Source organism: Caretta caretta, chromosome 3 (genome assembly GCF_965140235.1).
Source record: "Caretta caretta isolate rCarCar2 chromosome 3, rCarCar1.hap1, whole genome shotgun sequence".
NCBI lineage: Eukaryota > Metazoa > Chordata > Testudines > Cheloniidae > Caretta > Caretta caretta.
In genome coordinates this window covers 206,592,897-206,616,838 of record NC_134208.1, presented here as the reverse complement: position 1 = coordinate 206,616,838, position 23,942 = coordinate 206,592,897, and the positions used below count along the sequence as shown (strand labels likewise).

Here is a 23,942-nt window from a genome sequence, read left to right as displayed (position 1 = left end):
TAGAGGTCTAAATCCATATTTGGTTAACAAGGTAAAAGTTAGCCGATTTTCTGAGGTGTTAAGCAGCCACAGCTCCCATTGACTTCAATACTATTACTTAGCACCTCTGACGAATAGGACCATTTAACTTTTGTTGCCTAAATATGGATGTAGGTATGCACCCAAGTTGATTATAGACTTCACCTCTCTGAGCCTCAGCCGAATCATTGTACAATGGAAAGAATAATATTTATCCATCTCATAGGGTTGCTGTGAGATTCAATTTACTATTTCTAAAAGGCTTTGAGATCCTTGAATGCAAGTCACTATATGGCCATAAAGTATCGCTATTATGATATTATTATTGAGTGGTTATAGCAGAGGACTGAGATTTCAGATTCTTCGGTTCTATTCCTAATCATGCCACTGACTTGCTGTGTGAACTAGGCATGCAGCCTAACTTAATTTTAGCATCTGTAAATGGAAATAGTATTTTCCTATCACATACAGGTCTTCTGAGGATTATTGTAAAGTGCTTTGACTCCTCGGTGTAAGTGCCATAAAATAACAAAGTATTAGTTGTGTAGTGATTACTATTTTTGTTAGTTAAGATTTTATCTTTGAAGTGTAGCAAATAATAGCATTACAGATTTGATTAGAAAGTGGCACAGGTTCAATGTCTCAGCTTTTCCTAGGGCACTGACTTCTTGTTTTAGTAATGGAAATTCACAGTGACATTATGTTCATCTTCTGTATCTAAAACATAGCTGCATGGAAGTAGCTTTTAATCAGGAAACACTATTGGAAGAGCATAGTGTATTTAATTCAGGAACGCTGTGTGAAGTTAAGTGATTTGAGGAAAATTAGACTGATTCAATAGCAACAGATTTTATGTAAAAATAAAAAAACTCTTTTTTAACAATGTAGAGGCAGAAATGTGGAAATAGCAGAAATTATCAAAAGAGCTAAACTGAAACTTATCATTTTTCTAATTTAAATAAGGAAGGAGGAAGCCAAACCGTGAGTTATGTTCTGCCTCAGCCAACCACATTTGTTATTTGAGGTACTTAAACGTAAGAACAGCAATGACCTATTTCACTCTTCTCGGGAAGCTGCAATTTTTCTGACAAATAACACCTGACAAATAACTTAAGACAATGTCACAAGGTTTAAAGCTTTTCCTAGTATGAGATGTTAGCCTGTAAAACTGGGATAAAAAGACCAAGTAAATATACAGGATTGTCAACCCCAAGTCCGTTAAATAATCAGGAGTCAGGCCCAAGAATCATGAGATTTTTAACAGAATATTAAATTTGGGTTCTTTTCCTTTGCCTTCTGGTTTCTGAACCTCAAGGCTACAGCTGGGTCATGTTTTCAAGCTTTTCTCTGAAACCATGAGGGCTAGACTGTTCCTTATTTCTCCCCCCCCCCCAAAACAAACAAACAAACAAACAAACAAAAATCCCAACAACAACAACAACCAAAACCGAAAGCTAAGATTCTCACATAATCAACTGATTCCAGAAGCTGGGGCCTTAAGAAAAACACCAAATATAGTGAACATAGTGATAAAGAAAATCACAAAAGTTGGCAACACTAAAGGACAAAAATCAGAAATGTACAGCAGAGAGCAAATGAAAGTAATTGCAGGGCTGGAATTGGAATAGAATTCAACAGAACTCAGTAAATCTGAGACCCAATCCATCAGAACTCAAAAGGACATGCTAGCATGAAAAGTCCCAACCCTCCTCAACCCCCCCCCCCCGCCCCAGCTCTCATTCTGATGTTCAGTCTTTGCTTGCAACCTTACACGACTTTCTTCCACCTCCTCTACGGCTAGGCTCACTCCCCACCCGCATCCATTCTACCTTGGCAGGTAGCATAAGTTGCCTCAACGAGGCAAGATGCCAAGACCTCCCTCTTTCCCAGGCCTGCTCTTTGCCGTCATACGCTTCTGCCTCTTTGGGTCGCCCTGTTTTTATTTAAAGGAGCGGAAAGAGGAAACACCACGGACAGGCAGGCTGCTGGAGCAAAAGGAGCCTGAAAGGAAGGGGACAGAGAAGGGGAGAATTGTTAGGAAATTCCCCCATCTCCAGGGAGAAAAGCAGCTGCTGAGGAAGGAATGTGGGAGCAGTGGGGAGCAGCAGAGACTCCCTCAACTACTGCCACCAGTAAAATAAGCATTTGTGAGGAAGAAGAGGAAGCAGAGACCTGCTCAACGTCCACTTTGCCCTTGCCCAATAAAAGATGTACTGGAGAGTTCAGGGGTGGGAGAAAGGAGGTGCAGGGGACTGAGGCCTTGTCCACATGAGAAAGTTGCACTGATTTAACTGATTTTAAAGCAGTCTAGTTAAAATGGTACAATAAAGCTGGGTGGAGAAGAGTATTCAGTTTTGTGAGCTCTGGTAGTTTCCCCATCCAACCCTTCTCACCAATAAATAATTTATATTCTTCTGTGATTGACAGTAATATAAAAAAGAAAGGTATTGGTAATTTATTTACATGAGGTAGATTTTTTTTAGGCCTTAATTCTGAGTTGGAGTTTACTAACATTAACCCCCCCCCACACCCCAGAATCTCATTAAATTGTATGTGGTCTGGAATTTTGAGTAACATTTTGGCTCTCAGTTATACCCCTGCAAATCTATTTGGCCTTTTGTTTTCTTACTAGGTGTAGAGTTTAAGAACATTGTTTGGACTATAAATACATAAATAATACACAGCTATTCAAAACATGATTCAGATTATGCGGCGGGGGGAGCCCTGCAGGTCACAGCACAGAGCTGGTGTCAAGGTCACAGCACAGAGCCGGTGTCTCGGAGGGAGGGCGGGAGAGCGAAGCCCTGCAGATCGCACCGCAGAGCCGGTGTCAGTGGGCGGGGCGTTGTGTGTGTGTGTGGGGGGGAAACCCCGGCGGTCACAGCACAGAGCCGGTGTCAATGGGGGGGGGGGCGCAGGTCACAGCGCAGAACCAGTGTCAATGGGGGGGGGGGCCGCAGGTCACAGCACAGAGCCGGTGTCAATGGGGGGGGCCGCAGGTCACAGCGCAGAACCAGTGTCAATGGGGGTGGGGGGGGCTGCAGGTCACAGCGCAGAGCCGGTGTCAATGGGGGGGGAGGGGGCCGCAGGTCACAGCGCAGAGCCGGTGTCAATGGGGAGGGGAGTGGGGGGCGGGCCCTGCAGGTCACAGCGCAGAGCTAGTGCCAAGAGGCGGGGGGAAGTGTCTGTAAAGTGGCTCTACAGCGCCTACAGCTCCCAGCATGCAACGCTCCACGCGGCGCCGCGGGTCCGGCCGCGCTGCACGCTGGGGGCTGTAGTGTCGCGCGGAGGGGCGCTCGGCGGGTCCCCCCGCTTGCGGGAGGTGGCTGCTGCTGTCCTCGCGGCTCGCTCGGGGGGCTGGGGGCGGGGCGCCGCGCGCGGGGCGGCGGGGGCGCGGGGCTCGCGCTCCACGGCGCCGCGGGGAGGCCGGCCCGGCCGGGGGCGGCTGCGCAGTGCGGCGCCGGACTGGAGGCAGTTAACCGTCGCGGCGTCCGGTCAGTTCCGTGTTTACACGCCCACCCCGGGGAGTGAGAGCGGTGCGAGGCGCAGCAGGGAGCCTTCTCGCAGCGTAGTAAGAGCTCTCCGGCCCCTCCGAACGGGGGGTCCCTCGGGCCCCCCAGCAGGGAACGCTTCCCTCTCCCCCCCTCCTCCTCAGACATACAGTAGCGGGGGGTGCTGCCCCCCATCCCCGCAGAAGAGCTCTCTAGCCCTTCCCCCACCCAGCAAGGGTCTCTTCTGCCTCCCGCAGCAGGGGTGCTGCTTCCTTCAACCAGCAGATCTCTAGCTTCCCTCCCCCACTTAACAGGGGCGCTCCCCCCCCCCCGCCCCGCCACGGCAGAGGGTGCTCTCCCCTTTACCCGCCAAGCATCAGGGAGTCTCTGATCCCTCCACCTCACCGTCAGGGAGTCTCCCTTCCCTGCGGGATGTTCTCCAGAAGGAGCCATGCCGATGTCAAGAAATCTACACAGAAAGCTCTGGACCCAAAGAAGGACGTCCTGACCCGCCTCAAGCACCTCAAAGCGCTGCTGGGTGAGTCGGGGTGGGGTGGCAGCAGACAGGGTGCAGACCTTGGGGGCTTTAAACTGAAGGACTCTGGGGAGGGGAGTGAGGAGCTGTCAGTTGGCTTGCTAAATACTCTTTCCCCTCCCCATTGGATTATTCCTCCCCACTGCAGGACTGTGCCCTGCTGGGTGCTGAATATTGTATTCTGAGAGCAGGCACCAGTAAAAGGGGATTGAAAGGTCCCCACAGCAGCTCTGGGTCTGTCACTTCCTTCTCTTCAACGAATGAATACATGGCTGAAATCCAGTTACTCTGGTCAGGGCATGACTCTTACAAGCCAAGGGACTGCTGCTCCTGGGCTCCGAGGACATGCTTGCTAAGCATCTCTGATTTATTTATTTCTGTTATGGTGGCATGTAAAGGCCCCAAATCAGGGACCCATCTTGCTAGGCACTGAACACACATGTAACAAAAAGACCTCCCTTGCCCCAAACAGCTTATAGTCTAAGCATGCAGATGAAAGATGTGGATGCTACAAAAAGACTGGGAAGGGGGACCTCAGTGGTCACATCATAGTCTTTCAGCACAAGAAGGAGTTAGTTTTAAAATTGCCTTGAAATCTTTTTCTCTTTCTTTCCCCCAAACCCGCGCCCTCCCCCCCCCCCAAGGGGGAATTGTCTCTGTGTGAGCATTTTCAGAGAATGGGGGAAAAAACTGCTTTTTGTTTCTTTCTCAGTTTCATTTTTTGGTTTAAAAAAACTACCTTAGTTACATATCAGTTAATCAAAGAGAGAGATTTTATGTCATTCCTGATTGTAGCTGTACTATATAATAATAAAAAAAAACTTCTTTTCCAAATAAAATCTACTGACTAGTGTATACTGAGCAAAACTTAAGCAAGGGGATAGTCTCCATCCCACTTTCTGTTTTAATTGTAAACATTGCAGCTGATACTGTTATGATTAATGTCTCTTACATACATTTAAGCAAATATTTTAAATTCTATTAGGATAAAAGGAAATGGCTGCTTTATAAAATCAGAATTCAGGATGTCTTAACTGTAGTCCTAAACTATTAGTGGAAAAGGGCACAATAGGATGGGTAAAAACTTTCAGGATGTTCCAGGAAATGTAACAAGATTATATCTAATTGAAGTGAAATATAAATCAGTTATTCAAATCACTTTAGTGACATTTTGATGGAATACTTTATTCTTACACTAAATTAACCTGTGAGTATTATGTGAACGTGGTTGAGGTGGAGATTGATGACAGGTTAAATAAAACTTGAAGGTTTCTTAAAATTAAATAACTTATTTAAAAAAATAAATTTAAAATTAAATATGAATTTGATAACCTACATTAAGGCCTAACTTTGTAATCTATTAAAATCATTTATATTTAAATAAAACAAAAATATTCAAGCAGTACAGGTTTGCTGCCAAAGTTCTTAAAGAAAGTCAAACTACTGGCTAAGCACCTGGAACCAGAACTTGCTGATGTGCTAAGACCAGGTTTTGACAGCAGTAGTCTGTTCTGCAGGTACAGAGAGAATATTTTCTTCATTTCAGTTCATTGAACTAGTTTAGTTCAGTAGCTAGCTTATTCAAAGTTGAGACACCAGTTGGGAGTCGAAAAAGTAGAAAAACTTTTTTCGTCTTTCAAGCTATGAATATTGAAGAGGTCTGAGAGGACGAGATCTACTCGTTCTAAAATCTTGAAGCAATTAGTTCAGTTCACTATAGATAATATTTAATTGTTTAATAAATCAATTAGCTTTAAGTGCAAAATATGTTTTGATAAACTTATTTTATATATGTACCCAGTACTTTAAGGTACTTTTATTTAACTAATAAAGAACTAATTTTAAAATGCTGTTTTGTGCATTTTTAGTTGTATTCCAATTTCCTTTCCAAATCTAGCTTGACACAAATCATGAGTAAAAAAATTAATAATCTTGTAGATAAATGTCATTCACCATTTTCTAACATAATAAAAATGTAAAAACTAAGAATCTGAAAAAATGTGTATTCAGCTGTGTAGATGATTAAATAAATGTTTATAGATTTAGTGTATCGTTTTGGTTAGCAAAAAAGTACTGAATTTAAAGTAAAGGTTATATGTAGTTGCGTATGAACGTGTTTTAATGGTTATACCAATCAATGAAAATCAACATTCTTTAGGAAAAGAACTAAAAATACAAATACAGAACAAGATCAAAATCAATTATTTAAATGGAGGTTTCCTGCTTGCTGACTTAAATCATGATTTAAATCAATCCACTTTGGAGAACAAACCCCATGTTTTTGTTCCCAGTCATTTAAAATAATAAAATCCAAAACAGCCCTTGCAGGGTTAATTTCTTGTTGTGTCATATCAGTTGTATGGAATCAGTCTATGCTATGAAGATGTCCTTGATAAAAGGCAATGTAGAAGAAACGTTTACAGTCCATTAATTATTTCCTGATGAATTTAGTTCTCTGAAATAAAAATTTTTGCCCAAATACAGTCTTGTGACTTTCTGTACATTCTGAACGTGTTCTGTTTATCAGTATATAGTTAGTTGGAAATATTAAAAATAAAACACAAACCAAAGTAACCAAATTTGTGTAAACATTTTGTTTCTTTGCTTAGTCATTCTTTGATTACATTTCATTCTCACTCAGCCAAGAACATTAAAACATGCATCTTGGTTCATACAGTAAGTTGGTGACGTTATTACAGGGGGACTGGTTACTCTTTATATCCACCTAAATAACTTAACAAACTATTCTTAGGCTAGAAATTTAATAGAAAATAAAAGCTTATGTAATTTTAAAAAGAGTGAGTGTTGCTAAGGCCGTGTCTACACTACCTGCTGGATCGGCTGGTAGCGATCGATCTATCCGGGATCGATTTACCGCGTCTAGTGTAGACGCGATAAATTGATCCCCGATCGCTCTGCCGTCGACTCCGGAACTCCACCGTGGCAAGAGGCGGAAGTGGAGTTGATGGGGAAGCGGCAGCCGTTGATCCCATGCCGCGAGGACGCGAAGTAAGTGATTCTAAGTTGATCTAAGACATGTTGACTTCAGCTACGCTATTCTCGTAGCTGAAGTTGCGTATCTTAGATCGATCCCCCCCAGTGTAGACCAGGCCTAAGAGTAAACTACACTATCAATCACAAAATTCAAGCATATAAAGTAAAGAAATTAATAGTTAAGAATTAAAAAAAACCCATATACTGCCTAGATGAACGCATTTTCATCCATATAAAGAAATTTCATCACAGCACAACCCTAACACGAACCCATGGTTTGCTGGTTTATTTGAAGATTTTTTGCTATCTTTATTTCAGTAGAGTTTTCTTTCAAGGGATAGTCTTAAATGGAAATTATTATTAGCTAATATTTATCAAATGACATTTGAATTTTTTTTAAAGTACTTATAATTGTTGTGTTGTGGGAGTAAATTTGACTGTTGTTTTAATGTTAAGATGATAATTGTTAGTGATTAGTAAAATGATGTATATATGTGAGCCTGCATTAGAAGCAGGTCAACATGTGTCATTAATCTCAAATATAAAATTCTGTTGGTTTTCTTTTCAAAAGGGTTTTGTGTGAGTTTACTGGTGAAAGAATAGTATTTTTAGATCAGAGTGAAGGTTGTTGTGAGTAAATGTCCTTAATTTTTCATTTCTACTGTTTGATTTTTGTAAATAATGTGATAAGAAACTACATTGTTATTTAACAGCCTTAATTGTTGTTTGAAACAAAGTTGGTGGTTTGGTTTTTTTTTTTTTTTTGGTCTTTGTAAAGGTTTTGGAATTTCACGTCTGTTTTATTTTAAACATTTACTTTTGTTTTTAGTGTTTTCATTTATCTACACAATAGGAAATATAACAAAGTGGGATGGGGTAGATCACCAGATTAAACTAAGAGAGGTGAAAAAGGCTTTGAAGGAACCAGTCTCATTTGATACACACCTGACAAGATATACTCCTTAGGTAGCTAAATTATCAAAACATGCATGTGCAGCACAGTCTAATTTCATTTCCAATGTTGGTTAAGTCAGCAAACTGTCAGACCCAAAACTAGAACGCACATAGGTTTTTTTGCACAGCTAAAGCCTCCTTGGCAAATCAATGTACTTCTGTCCCTTGGTTAAACTATCTGAAAAATGTGGCTAATGATAATGATTTCCAGTTAGCTAGTATTTTTTTTTTTATTTGTAGATCGTTAAGTACTTTACAAAGGTGAGTAAGAATTATTATCCCTATTTTATGTTTGGCGGCAGTACAGAAACTCAAGCCCATTTGTATTAAAAAGTGGCAGTTTGTTGCTAAGATGTAGTTCTGTCAACTCAGAGGTCAGCAGTCTGTTCTCAGCACTGTCTTAAACTTCTGTGTAACCTTTGGCAAGTCACTTAAGCCCTGATCATCAAAGGTACTAAAACACCTAAACTCCAGACTTAGGTGCCTCAGGCTCAGATTTAGGTGCATAAGACCCAGGTTTAGGCTCCACTCTGATCCACAAAATTCCTGCCGAACCCTTGTGGGCAACTAAACTCATTCCGAGCCGATGGGTATGTTTTCACTAGTGCTTATGTCAGCAAAATTTTTGTTGCTCAGGGGTGTGAACCCCTCCTGCCCCGAGAGACATAAATTTTGCCAGCATAAGTGCTCGTATGCACAGCACTGTGTCGGCAGGAGGTACTCTCCAACATAGCTAGTGCTATTCATTGAGTTGGTTTTATGATGTCATAGAACTGGAAGGGACCTCAAGAGGTCCTCTATTCCAGTCTCCTGCAATCAAGGACTTAGTATTATCTTAGTATAGTCCTGCAGGACTAAGTATTATCTAGACCATCCCTGAAAGGTGTTTGTCCAACCTGCTCTTAAAAATCTCCAATGATGGAGATTCCACAACCTCACTAGGCAATTTATTCCAGTGCTTAACCACCCTGACAGTTAGGAACTTTTTCCCAAAGTCCAACCTAAACCACCCTTGCTGCAATTTAAGCCCATTGCTTCTTGTCCTATCCTCAGAGGTTAAGAGGAACAATTTTTCTCCCTCCTCCTTGTAACAACCTTTTATGTATTTGAAAACTTATCATGTCCCCTTCTCAGTCTTCTCGTCTCAAGACTAAACAAACCCATTTTTTTCAATCTTCCCTCGTAGGTCATATTTTCTAGACTTTTAATCATTTTTATTGCTCTTCTCTGGACTTTCTCCAGTTTGTCCACATCTTTCCTGAAATGTGGCGTCCAGAACTGGACACAATACTCCAGTTGAGGCCTCATCAGGGCGGAGTAGAGCAGAAGAATTACTTCTCGTGTCTTGCTTACAATACTCCTGCTAATACATCCCAGAATGATGTTTTCTTTTTTTTTTTTTGCAACAGTGTTACACTGTTGACTCATATTTAGCTTGTCATCCATTATGACCCCCAGATCCCTTTCTGCAGTACTCCTTCCTAGGCAGTCATTTCCCATTTTGCATGTGTGCATATGATTGTTCCTTCCTGAGTGGAGTACTTTGCATTTGTCCTTATTGAATTTCATCCTGTTTACTTCAGACCATTTCTCCAGTTTGTCCAGATCATTTTGAATTTTAATCCTATCCTCCAAAGCACTTGCAATCCCTCCCAGCTTGGTATCGTTCGCAAACTTTATAAGTGTACTCTCTATGCCATTATCTAAATCATTGATGAAGATATTTAACAGAACCGGACCCAGAACTGATCCCTGCGGGACCCCACCCGTTATGTCCTTCCAGCATGACTGTGAACCACTAACAACTACTCTCTGGGAACAGTTTTCCAACCAGTTGTGCACCCATTTTATAGTAGCTCCATCTAGGTTGTATTTCCCTAGTTTGTTTATGAGGTCATGCAAGACTGTATCAAAAGCTTTACTAAAGTCAAGATAGACCACATCTACCACTTCCTCCCTCCCCCCCCCCCCCCCCCCCGCAGCCCATCCACAAGGCTTGTTACCCTGTCAAAGAAAGCTATCCGGTTGGTGTGACATGATTTGTGCTTGATAAATCCATGCTGACTGTTATTTATCACCTCATTATCTTCTAGGTGTTTGCAAATTAATTGCTTAATTATTTGCTCCATTATCTTTCTGCTTACAGAAGTTAAGCTGACTGGTCTGTAATTCCCCAGGTTGTTCTTATTTCTCTTTTTATAGATGGTCACTATATTTGCCCTTTTCCAGTCTTCTGGAATGTCTCCCATCTTCCATGACTTTTTAAAGATAATTGCTAATGGCTCAGATATCTCCTAAATCAGCTCCTTGAGTATTCTAGGATGCATTTCATTAGGCCTATGTGATTTGAAGACATCTAACTTGCCTAAGTAATTTTTGTCTTGTTCTTTCCCTATTTTAGACTCTGACCCTATCTCATTTTCACTGGCATTCACTATGTTAGACATCCAATCGCCAACAGCCTTCCTGGTGAAAACCGAAACAAAGAAGTCCTTAAGCACCTCTGCCATTTCCACATTGTCTTTCCCCCTTCATTGAGTAATGGGCCTACTCTGTCCTTGGTCTTCCTCTTGCTTCTAATGTATTTGTAGAATGGTTTCTTGTTTCCTTGTATGTCCCTAGTTCGATCTCGTTTTGTGCCTTGGCTTTTCTAATTTTGTCCCTACATACTTGTATTATTTGTTTATGTTCATCCTTTGTAATTTGACCGAGTTTCCACTTTTTGTAGGACTCTTTTTTTTTTTTGAGTTTTAGATCATTGAACATCTCCTGGTTAAGCCAGGGTGTGTCTTTCCATACTTCCTATCTTTCCTACACATTGGGATAGCTTGCTCTTGTGCCCTTAATAATGTCTCTTTGAAAAACTGCCAGCTGTCTTCAGTTTTTTTTCCTTTAAACATGCTTTCCATGGGATTTAACCTGTTATTCCCAAGTTTGCTAAAGTCTGCCTTCTTGAAATCCATTAAAAAGAAAAGGAGTATTTATGGCACCTTAGAGACTAACCAATTTATTTGAGCATAAGCTTTCGTGAGCTACAGCTCACTTCATCGGATGCATACTGTGGAAAGTGTAGAAGATCTTTTTATATACGCACAAAGCATGAAAAAATACCTCCTCCCACCCCACTCTCCTGCTGGTAATAGCTTATCTAAAGTGATCACTCTCCTTACAATGTGTATGATCTGATACACATTGTAAGGAGAGTGATCACTTTAGATAAGCTATTACCAGCAGGAGAGTGGGGTGGGAGGAGGTATTTTTTCATGCTTTGTTGCGTATATAAAAAGATCTTCTACACTTTCCACAGTATGCATCCGATGAAGTGAGCTGTAGCTCACGAAAGCTTATGCTCAAATAAATTGGTTAGTCTCTAAGGTGCCACAAGTACTCCTTTTCTTTTTGCGAATACAGACTGACACGGCTGTTACTCTGAAACTTGAAATCCATTGTCTTTATTGTGCTGTTCTCCCTCCTACCATTCTTTAGAATCGTGAATTCTACCATTTCATGATCACTTTAACCCAAATTGCCTTCCACTTTCAAATTCTCAGCCAGTTCCTCCCTATTTGTCAAAATCAAAACTAGAACAGCCCCGCTAGTAGTTTTCTCCACCTTCTGAAATAAAAAAATGTCTCCAATACATTCCAAAAACTTCTTGGATTATCTGTGCTCTGCTGTGGTGTTTTCCCAACAGATGTCTGGGCAGTTGTCATCCCCCATCCCCACCAAGTCATGTGCTTTGGATGATTTTGTTAGTTGTTTAAAAAAAGCTTCATCCACCTCCTCTTCCTCGTTAGGTGCCCTGTAGTAGACCCCTACCGTGACATCACCCTTGTTTTTTACCCCTTTTATCCTTACCCAGAGACTTTCAACAAGTCTGTCTCTTATTTCTATCTCAACCTCAGTCCAAGTGTATATTTTTAATATATAAGGCAATACCTCCTCCCTTTTTCCCCTGCCTGTCCTTCCTGAGCAAGCTGTATCCTTCTGTACCAATATTCTAGTCATGCGTATTATCCCACCAAGTCTCCGTGATATCATAGTTGTGTTTATTTACTAGCATTTTGAGTTCTTCCTGCTTATTCCCCATACTTCTCGCATTAGTATATAGACATCTAAGATACTGATTTGATTTCCCCCTCCCTCCCAGTTCTGTCTCGTTTCTTCCTTATTTCTGCTATAACAGCCATGCTCCACCAGATTCCGACCCTTCTTCCAGGTTTCTGACTTATAGATTCATAGATATTAAGGTCAGAAGGGACCATTATGATCATCTAGTCTGACCTCCTGCACAACGCAGGCTACAGAATCTCACCCACCCACTCTTGCAATAAACCTCTCACCTATGTCTGAGCTATTGAAGTCCTCAAATCATGGTTTAAAGGCTTCACGATGCAGAGAATCCTCCAGCAAGTGACCCGTGCCCCATGCTACAGAGGAAGGCGAAAAACTTCCAGGGCCTCTTCCAATCTGCCCTGGAGAAAAATTCCTTCCCGACCCCAAATATGGCGATCAGCTAAACCCTGAGCATATGGGCAAGATTCACCAGCCAGCTACCCAGGAAAGAATTTTCTATAGTAACTTAGATCCCACCCCATCTAACATCCCATCACAGGCCATTGGGCCTATTGACACTGACTATTTAAAGATCAATTAATTGCCAAAATCATATTATCCCATCATACCATCTCCTCCATAAACTTATCAAGTTAAATCTTATCTGTTGGCTTTGGTCACCTGCCCTCGTGGAACCTAGTTTAAAGCCCTCCTCACTAGGTTATCCATTCTGTAGCCAGGTATGCTGTTCCCCTTCCTCGATAGGTGGACCCCGTTTCTGTTTAGCAGTCCTTCTTGCTGGAACAGCATCCCGTGGTCAAAGAAGCTGAAGCCCTCACAGCAACACCATCCTCGCAGCCAGGCGTCCACCTCCAGGATGCATCTGTCTCTGCCGAGGCCCCTACTCTTGATTGGAAGGACTAAACAGAACACCACCTGTGTTCCCAGCTCCCTCACCCTTACTCCCAGAGCCCTGTAGTCACTTCTGACCTGCTGAGGGTCATACCTTGCAATATCATTAGTGCCCACATGGATGAGTAGCATGGGGTAATAGTCAGAGGGCCAGATGAACCTCGACAGTCCTTCCATAACATCTTGAATACGGGCCCCTGGCAGGCAGCATACTGCCCGGGATGCCATGTCAGGGCGACAGATGGCTGTCTCCGTCCCCCTCAGAAGAGAGTCTCCACACAATCACCACTGCTCTTCGTTTTCTCCTGGGAGTGGTGGCTGTGATCCTCCCAGCCTTGGGGGTACGTGGCTTCTCCTCTTTAACCTTTGGGGGTGATTACTCATCACTCATTGCCAGGGCAGCATAACGGTTCTCCATCAGCATGGTGGGTTGGTTGGGAGCAGAGGTGGAGCACTGCCTGCTGCCAGAAGTAACCAGCAGCCATCGTCCTCCCTGTGACAGAGCCTTATTATCCTCCCCCGGTGGCATGACAGCAGTCCTCTCTAGCTGGATAGTATCCTCAGCCTTGGAAGTCTCCATATGAATACTGTCAATGAATTCCTCATGTGCATGGATGCTCCTCGGCCTATCCACCTCCTCTAGCTCTCCTACCTGCTTCCTGAGAGATATCCCATTGGTGTAATGTGGCTACACAAGCGATCAAGCTGGATCAGTACAGCTGTGCCACTGTAATCTTGTAAGTGTAGAGATGGCATCAGATTTCAATGTAAAAGTTCCCTAGATACCTATGTGTCTGCCTCTGAGCATGTGCGCTTGTGCTCCACACTAGGCATCTGGGTGCCTATCTCCTGCTTGAGCCCCAGAGTGATCCACAAATCGGGGGCAAATAGGCATACAAATAACTAACTCATGTCCAGGCTCCCGTTCAGTGGGTGTGCTGAGAGGCTGCTTACCAGTTCAGGCCCCATTTACACTCTGGCCACTGGATAAGGAAGTAGTGGTGGTGGGGCTACCTTTATAACTTTTAGCCCAGTGTCTAGAGCATTCACCTAGGATTTGGGAGACCCAGGTTCAATTTCCCCCTCTCTGCCAGAAGCGGGGAAAGAGGATTTGCACAGGGGTCTCCCACCTCTCATGTGTGTGCTCTGACCACTGAGCTGTCGGATATTCTGTTGAGTCTCAGGAAACTACACTTGTTGAAGTTGTTCCACTATGGATAAATAAAGTGATTGGGACAGGGGGATTGGATCCCAGTGGGTACCCTAACCACCAGACTACACAGTTAATCTCTGCAGTTTCAGTAATGAGAACATTGAGTTTCTTATGTGTTAGGAAATAATGAAAAAGTTTCAGAATTGTTTGAAATACTGGGAGGGGGGAAGGGCAATGAGTTGAATCACTGGTGATTAGAGAGGAGTTTGGCCAGTAGATAGAATCATCAGCAGCCTTTATTTGTTGGAGAAGAATTGGAATTACGAACTTTTAACAAACAAAGCTAGAAAGTAGACATGTCTAGAAGATGGGCAGGGTGTCTAATAGCATGGTTCTGTATAAAGCTTGCAATCTTGTCTTTTATTTTAGTCTTCAAATGGTTGAATGCAGTAGGTGGCTGTTTCTCATTCTAATTGTAGTAAATCTGAAAGCTACTGATCAATAATACAAATGGTATTTAGTGTTTAGATATGAAAAGTCAGTTAATCTACTAATGCTTTAAAATTGAAGGGAGTGATAGTCAAGGAATTGAATGGATTGAAGTGATGAAAATAATTCTAATGTGAGGGGATTGTCAAAAGTTAAGCAACAAGAAGGTTGGTGCTCAGCTTAAAAAAAAAAGTGCAGAAAATCTACTGATTGCTTTGTAGTCTTAAAGATCAAATAAGATAATGAAAGCTTCATTCAGTATAGAAATTGAGGAAGAGAACATTGAGCTTGATCCTTCAGGTGCTATGTCTGATACCTTAATTGAAATGTGGCCATGATAGTGATATTATGTGTCTGTTTTGGGTCTTCTCAACAACTCTTCATAATCAGTTTCATTGAGAAGCAGTCTCTATTCATCTTAGACACCCAGAAATGAAAAAGGCTCAATCCGTGATAACCATAGGTACTACTACTTAAAAAAAAAAACAACCAGGGTGTTAAATGAATAGTAGACCAAATTGAGCAGGAAAGTGGGAAGAACCACAGAAACTGAGGGGGAGGAAGAAGTCTGAAAAGTTTAAAAAATACCATTGATACTGCTGCTTCATTTGGCTTGGAAAGTTTCACTAGCAAGAAATGGAAGCCCCTGCGTCTCTGGAGCTTCCAACTCATGTTGGCACAGAAATGCAAGATTGAGGTCAGAAGTTCTGCCACCAGACGAGCCTTATGTATTTGGCTCACTTGCTTTTTGCTCTTCTCTCCATCTGAGAGAGCTCCATTCACCAGTGTAAGATTCCATCTATGCTGGTAGAATATGTTTCTGTATTCCTCTCATTGTTGTGAGGGTGCACAGTATGGAGGAGGACAGACATGATTTTTCATTGGGTACAACAGAATAAGGAAATCCAGTGATCTTACACACACGAGTGTTCAGAATTTTGTTTACATCAATTGATCATTTGCACCAGAACTGACAACTTGTGTGCAGAATTTCAGCAGAACCTTAATTATACTGGAACTAGCTGCCACTGGTGCAGTAAAAAGAGAGTGTTGCTGTTGGGTGCCCTTTTGACCTTTTGTCATTCAAAGTTGCAAATTGTTTCTCTGTGCTCTGCAAGAGAATTTTAGGAACAAAATAGCTTGGAAGGAAAAGGATGTAGCTATAAAAACGTATGCTTATCTCAGAATAACAGTAATTTTGTTAGTAGTTATCTACCCCGTTGTTAATGAGTTTATTTTTTGATTAGGCATTCCACCCTTCACTCCCCCATGAATAGAAGGGAAAGTGGTGTTTGTTTTTTTTAAATGATCTCATCTCTTTCATGCAAAATCCTGTAAATAGAAGCCTTGTTTTCTACTAGCTGTTGTATTTAACAGAAGGCATTCAGAGAGAGGAGTAAAACATTTAGTTTGCAAATTCAAGACCCGTATTTGTAGGAAACAATTGGCACAAAACACTTTCCATGGGTAGATCACTTTCATAGTACAGACTTAAAAAAACAAAACAAACAAAGCTTGGCCCTTCAAAATGTATAAATAGCAAGTCAACAAAAACTATTATTTTACATTCTGAAATTGTACAGTGTTGTGGAGCTGTCGTTTTCCAATTAGTCTCTATAACTTTGATTAAAAGAAGGAATGGCCCCTTGAGAAATAGCACCACAATAGAGAGAAACGTGGGACAACAGAACATGCATTATCTACCGTGCTGTTATTCCCAGTGCATTGTTAGATAGACTCGTTGGGTTTGGCCTACCATGACCAGAGTGGATAAAAACTGATTAAATAAAAAACTTGTTTTAAAAAAAAATTAAATATATTTTTCTTTTTTTTTAATTTGTTTAAAATTAATTTTGAAATTATGTCTACCTATGTTAAGGCCTGCTTTATAATCCATTAACATAAATAGACAAGATACTGCATCAGCAATTCCTCAAATTTTAATGAGTTAAAGAGTGCTGCTGCTTTTTTTGAATTACATACAGAATCGGAGTGAAACATCTCAAACTTTATAAATATGTCACAATGTCATGTACTGCATTAAGTATACTACTATTTTCAATCTTTACAATGCAGCAAATGCTAGTAATTACATTTTTCCAAATAGAAGTACTATACTTCCAGTTTCTGTTGCGCAGAATGGGTTTGCCTTAATTCAGGGGTTACCTGAGGGGGTGGCGAGGTTATTACATGGAGGGTTGCAAGCTATCAGCCTCCACCCCAAATCCTGCTTTGCTTCCAGCATTTATAATGGTGTTAAATTAAAAACACTTTTTAATATATTTATAAGTGGGGGAGGGGGGGTGTCTCAATTAGATGCTTGCTATGTGAAAGGGGTCACCAGTACAAAAGTTTGAGAACCACTGCCTTAATTGCTTTTGATTTCATCTTAGTGAGCACATCAGAGAGAGTATTTTCTTCATTTGAACTAATTCATTCAAAGTTGACAAACCGTTTGGGAGTTAAAATAGCAGGCAAGCTTTTCTTCCAGTTTATAAACTAAAACCAGTTGGGAGAGGATGAGAGCTAATTCTAAAAACTTAGAGGACATGGGATCAGATTTTCAAAAGTATTTAGGCACCTAAGGGTGCAAATCGATGCCTAGTGAGATATTCAACAATCTGAATCTTGAGGTGCTGTTGAAAAATTCCACCCATAGTGATCAGAAGCAATATGGCAATTCACTAACTACAGGCGGTAGTTCCTGTGTTTAATAAAATAAGTTTTAAATACAAAAATATTTTGATAAACTTATTTGTTTATGTATGCAGCCCTTTAAGGTAGCTTTGTTTGTTCTAGTTAAATAATCTTAATGCTTTTTTAGCTTTCTAACTGGATTCCAGTTTCCATTAAGAAGCAACTTGAAGCACAAGTAAAAATTATCTAGTAAATAAATGTCATTCACCATTTTCTAACATAATAAAAAAAGTAAAAGATGAAGAAGTTGAACAAATATATATTGAGCTATATAATTGCTTAAATAAACGTGTATAAAGTGTATTGTCCTGGTGAGTGAGTGTGTGATGTGCTGGTAGATTTTGTGTTGATTTGTGCTGGTGGAAAATGAGGCACTATCTGTGTTTGGGGTTCTTGTGTGTGCTGGTTGTGTGATTGGTTTTGAAGAACTATGGCAGTTGAACCAAGTAATCCACCATTTGTGCATTCCCCTTTACACAAGCAATGAAACTGCTGCATGTAAATTAGCTGTAGAGTAGGGGTGGTGACTGGTGGAGTTACTTCTCAAAGGTTCTCAACCTTTATACCCAGGGCCCCCCTAAACTTAAATAGGCAAACCTGCAGACCTCCAACTGGAGGTGATGCATGGGGGTGGGGTGGGTCATGTGTGGTCACGTGCTTCCCCCGATTTTTGAATTCCAGTTGGCTGTGCTCCCTGAAGTGCTGATGTAGCAGGTCAGAGCCGTGTTGTATCTTGGCTAGCTGCTGCCTGCTTATGGAGTCAGTGGCTGAGAGGTAACCCCTTCTGAAGGCAGGGGGAGATCTCTCTTCTGCAGTTACACTGGTCATTTTGGTCGCGCTCCCTCCCTCCCCCCGCCCAGAGAGGCTGGGTGGCCTACTGAAGTGAGTCAATGGATGGAGGTGGTGCGGCACTCAGGGCTGAAGCTCAGTTTATTTTGGCGGAACCCTTGAAACTGGCTCGCAGACCCCCAGAGAGCCATGGACCTCTGGTTGAGAACTAGTGGTCTAGGACTCTTGACGTGGCTTAGTTACATGCCTTCGAGCTAGTCTACACTGGCAACACTAAAGTGCTGCCGTGGCAGCGCTTTAACTTGCCTTGTGTGGTTGCAGCGCAGTGCTGGGACAGAGCTCTCCCAGTCCTCTAAAAAAACTCATCTCCTTGAGGGGCATAGCACCCACTGCTGGGAGTGCGGCTCCCAACACTGGTGCACTGTCTACACTGGCGCTTTACAGCACTGAAACTTGCTGCGCTCAGGGGGGTGTTTTTTCATACCCCTGAGCAAGAAAGTTGCAGCACTGTAAATTGCCAGTGTAGACAAGCCCTTACTATAGCAGTATATGGCACAGGTATAGTTCATAAAGTCAAAATGGCTGAGAACTTAAAAACTGGATGCTAAAAGAATGCATATTCCAGTGATGATTGAACCTGGTGAAATTCTGAACAAAATGAGCACTCAACCATACTTGTAGCGGTTTTCGTCACTTCATGTTGACTCGACAGACCTGCTAGGCCTTAGAGCAGGGGCAATGAATTAATTTTTTGTCAAGGTCCAAATTTCTTGGTAAAGGCTTAGTCAAGGTACGGACTGCAGAGAAGAAAATAAAAAAAATTAACAGTGATAAGTAAATAAAAAGATTTTGGGGTCGCTTCAAAAGCATCTGGCAGTCTGGATTTGGCTTGCAGTCTGCCTGTTGATTACCCCTACCTTAGAGTGACACATAGGTCAGCAATCCTGGAATCTTATATAGATAAGTGGTAGTTCTGTGTAAATCAATGATAAAGAGTAACAGACTTTTATGGTGATATCAGTTTTCTGTTAGGTTCATGGCGACCTAATGCAGTATAGACATGTTTGTGTCACAGAAGAATTGTTCAGTTAAAAGATCATTTGTGGAAGCTGGCAGAGCTATGATACACAGAGGGATGCTTGGTCTGTTTCTCTACGCTGTTGCGGGGCGGGTGGGACCCTAATGTTTATATAATGCTAAACAAGCATTAATTCCCTGGTGGGGTAAGGGAATATTCTTTCCATTTTACAGGTGAGAAAGCAGACGCCCAAAGAGACTGAAGCCAACATTTTCAAATATGAACCACTTACTTAACTGTATGACTTTGAGGTGTTGAGTACATGTTGACTTAATAGGCGATCTGGGTGCTCTGTATTTCTGAAAATCAGACCACTTACTAGGATAATAAATTTAGATTTTTTTTTAACTATTGTGAATGTACTGTATGCTTTGACTTGCTAAACATATTTGATTATAATGTTGCTTTTGAAACAATTATAAACATTGATTCTGCAAAAATATAGTAAACTAATTTTACTGTTGTAAAATGTGATCTTGCTGATATTATGGTGTGCTCAAAATTTGATCTCAGTCAGAAACATCCATATATATATAATTTTAAAGAAAACTACCAGATGCACCAGGTCGCCTCACAGTGCTCCTCTGTATCAGGTTTAGTGTTGCTATTGTTCATAAAAGATCAGTAGGACTACCAAGAAAAGTGTCAGCCAGTGTCCAAGTTCATTCTTCCCAGCAACAACAAATTATGATGAGAAACCAAATAAAGATGGCACAGAAAATTCAAAGGATATACAAACTAACCCACTGTGCAATTTTGCACAGATTGGCCATCCTATGTCTAGAGAAAAACAGGCATTTATGATCCATTCTAAGCCCATTTCAGAGTACAACCTTAACAGTAGAGTCACTACCAGGCACCTCCATAATGTAATGTAATTTTATATCGGTGAGCTTCCATGCTGGTTTTGCGACAGAATTTGACTAGCAAATGTTATTAATAGAGGTCTGCACGTTCTTCTTAGAAATCTGGTGCACCAAATTAATTCTGGTAGCCTCTTCTAGGTTTTCATAACTATACATGGAGCAATCACTGCAGTTTTACTTGCAATTCTTTTTGCACATGTAGGTGGCCAGTTAGACAGCTTGCTGGCTCTCTGTGTTTGTTTATTGCAAATGCATGTATAAGTATGAGTGTCTGGGCCCCCCCATTGTTGTTTGTTTTTATTTGTAAGTGATAGGACAAAACTTGTGCTTGAAGTATTGGGAACTGTTTTCTTGAAAATACTAATTTTTCTTCAGCTCCCTTTCATAAAGGGAAATGGAAAGAGACTTTAAATATCCACTTTTGAACATTAGTAGTGCAGTATAAATGTAATGTTAAATATTTTATAGAAAATAATGTGACAGTTCTGTTATTGCTACGTTAATAGTAGATTTTTTTCATGGTAACTTTTGTTTGGGGAAAATACTGGCTTCATATTTCTGGTGTTTGTAAGTTACATTGTCTTGTCTTGTACTTTTTCTTAATTTTTCAGATATTGTCGAAGGAAGTGACCTGAAGCAATTTTTTGAGATCAACTATTCTCAAATTTATTTTATCTTCTATGAAAATTTCGTAACACTGGAAAATAGCTTGAAACAAAAAGGTAATCTGTCCTGTCCTACAGTTTTGCCAGGATTTTTTCCATAAACCTGCAGGTGTTCTTAATCAGTTTTAAAAGCATTCCAATAAACACACACTCTAATTGGTATTTCTTCCATACCTTGCTGTATTCATAATCCTTTCATAGTTCCATACATTATAATATTTTATGTACCCTTAGCATCAATACTGTTTACATTTTAAGTTTTCAGGTACTTAAGCTTCATTTTGTAAACTCAAGCCAGAAAAAGTAACTTGTTATAGTAACTCTTGAGCATTCCCTTCAACTTCTGATTTTTTTTCCTAAGAATTTGGATTTATAAATCTTAAACAAAGGAAAGCTGCTAGAACGATCAATAGAAGCTGTTATAGGTACATGCAAAAATCATGACCTAGAACAAAGCATTTCAAAAACACTTGTAGGTATGGGGATATTGCTGGTTTAACTACTACTAATTTAAAATCCATTGATCATTATGTGGTTGACTTTCCACTTAGCAATGAACAATTCTACCCATATCTACAAATCAGAGGTTTTTTTGAAACTATGAATTAAAGGTGGAAAATAAGATCTGTAAAGAATGAAGAAAATATATTTGCAATATGCCCTAACATTATTTCTAAAATACGCTTCATATGATACCGATTGCTGACAAGGAGTTTTCAAAACCCCCCATAACTTTTCAGCTCAAATCCACAAAGAGACTTAAATGTTGCAATTCCTAACTTTTAGATGCCTAGAAAATCACTGAACAAAAATGGGATCCACAAAGTCTGAATTGGGCAGCTAGACTCCCTGTACAATGAATTGGAGGAGATAGGCACCTAAGAATGGGATCCAAAAAAGCCAGCCTGCTAGGTGGGGAACTGCCTAAGCTACCTAATGGGAAATGCCAACAAGGAAGGTGTCGTAAGTCCCATCAACAGAGTTTGGTGCTGAAGTCTGGGCTGCAGGGAGATTCCTATCTCTGCTTGAGATCCACAGCCATGAACCCTCTCCTCGAGTAAGATGGCTTCAGCACCTAATACCATGGAAAATGACTGGGGATTGGGAGGGAGGAGGAGGAGCCAGAGGCAGCAGAGACCTCCTTCATAATCTTTATGTCCTTAAAACCAGTGTTTTAAGGTAGTTACCTGGGATGTAGGAGAAGTTGATTCAATTTCTCCCTCTAATGAGGAGAAGGGATTTGAACAGAAGTTCTCCAGCTCTCACATGATATTTGTCTGCTTCAAACAAGGGAAATGAGTCCTTGCCCAACAGGGGTGTGAAATTAACAGAAAATGATTAACACTAGTTGGTAGAAGAGGTGAGACTAGGCCTTATGGTCTCCTGGCTCCCATCACAGTGGGTCTTTCTATAAGCCAAAAGATATTTTGATGGATGACATTGTTTTTGCTTGTCTTGCTTGGAGCTCTAGCTCTGTGTGTGTATTGTATGCATACGGCGCAGGAGGTTCAGCAGGACCCTGAACACTTGAAGTGCAGCTGGAACATTCAGAAAATTGGTGGCAGTTTTTCAACTTCTACGGCACAAGTGGAAATGGCAGTTTGCTACTGTTTATAGCATAGGTGTGGTTTGCACACAAAGTTGCACCACATCAACTAAAGTTGAGATTTTTAAAGCAATTTAGTTAAATCCGTGAAAAATGCTGTGTGGACACTTATGAGCCAGTTTTAAGTTGACTTAAATCTGTTTTGTTTGCGTTGGTAAATTTACAAGCACCAGCTAATCTAATATAACTGGTTTTAAACTGACAAGTGTGTTCAGATAGGTTTTTGAATTTGCACTGATTTAACTAAATCCATTTAAAAACCAATTTAAGTTAGTACAACTTGTGTGTAGACAAAGCCTTTTCAGGGAAGGAAAGGATTAACTAGTCTTCAAATGGCTTATTTAAAAAACACATTTTAAAAAATATATGTTTAAATATATTCTCTTTATTAACTGAAAGCTATTTAAAGACTCTAATGATAAATTTAATATAGATTATGCCTTGGCACAAAAATTAAGCATTGTATATACACCAAATGTTTATATATATTGTTGCGTAATAATTAAGTCCCAGATCCTGTAAATACGCTTGTGCTCAATTTTAATCATATGAATAGTTCCTTTGACTTCAGTTAACATGAAGGTTCTTCGGTGGAACTATGCATGTGATTTAAGTTAAGAAGATATGAGTTTGCAGGATTGGGGCCTTAGGTGTTATATATTGATTAACTGCTAATATACTGCAATATGGGGATATACCTTTCTGTTGTGGCTCAAAGCCTTTCAGTTCACTTAAATAAAAAAATCATTCTGTTCCTTTTTAGGTTTTCTTGCGATTATAGAACAACAAACCACGTTATTTTGATATGAAATACTGTTTTCTGTATTGCAGGGAATAAATCACAAAGGGAGGAGCTGGACTCCATTCTGTTTCTTTTTGAAGTAAGTTATCTTATTACACTGTTTACTCCACAGTGAGACCTACAAATATTATTCTTCACTACTTCATTCCTTGCATAATCATTTACACCTGTACAGAGTAAATTTAATATGCACAAATCAAAATGGTGGTATTGTTTTATTCCCATTTTGCGCAAGTGTCAGTGACCATATAAGATTCAGGCCCTGTATTTAGTAATACTTCTTTTTTTAAATAAATTTGCAGAAATAAACTCTGTATTATGATACATGAATATCCATGAGCTTGAGTAATATCCAGACCTAAGAAATTCAAAATGAAAATAAAAGCTATTTCATCTTGCAACATTATATGGAGCCTAGTTGTAGACTCCTCTGGCCTTTAATCACTATTATATATTGTATTAGTCCGTTTCTTCCAATCAGAATAAAGGAATTTTTAAAATCGCTTGACTTCAGCCTTTTAGGCTTTCTGATGAATGCTAATGAAAAATATCACTAAAAATCACATTTAAATTATTATAGACCATAAATATTGTAGAAATATAAAACACACAATCTGGAGATAAATATTCTGTATGTTAATTTGTGGTGTTGGGGGCACTATGTCTAATAGTGTTGCCTCTGCCAGTGCCTTGAATGAGATGACATTTATGGTATAAAAGTGATACATTATTTCTAAAGATATTATAAATCCTTTAACTTTCTTCAGTTAAGAATTCCCTACGTACTCTTTTCATCTATGCTTTTTCAAAGCACTGAACACCCCTTATGTTGCAGTA

At 40.5% G+C, this 23,942-nt stretch overlaps 2 protein-coding genes across 6 annotated transcripts in view; one reads left to right on the top strand and one right to left on the bottom strand.

Moving 5' to 3' along the window:
• Positions 1-3,984, bottom strand: part of LOC125633321 (bifunctional protein GlmU-like) — a 130,784-nt gene extending 126,800 nt beyond the window's left edge. The window contains exon 1 of the mRNA XM_075127273.1: positions 3,915-3,984. Within this exon, the coding sequence (XP_074983374.1) occupies positions 3,915-3,962 (48 nt within the window). The 5' untranslated portion in view covers positions 3,963-3,984. The remainder of the gene's footprint in view (positions 1-3,914) is intronic.
• Positions 3,436-23,942, top strand: part of RALGAPA2 (Ral GTPase activating protein catalytic subunit alpha 2) — a 303,204-nt gene continuing 282,697 nt past the window's right edge. For 3 of the 5 annotated variants that reach the window (XR_007355571.2, XM_048842432.2, XM_075127272.1), the window contains exons 1-3: positions 3,436-4,047; positions 20,644-20,754; positions 23,135-23,184. Coding sequence is in view for 4 of the 5 variants with exons in the window: in XM_048842432.2 (XP_048698389.2) it covers positions 3,942-4,047; positions 20,644-20,754; positions 23,135-23,184 (267 nt within the window). In the remaining variant the exon portion in view is untranslated. The remainder of the gene's footprint in view (positions 4,048-20,643; positions 20,755-23,134; positions 23,185-23,942) is intronic. The other 2 variants (XM_048842433.2, XM_048842434.2) reach the window with 1 other exon arrangement.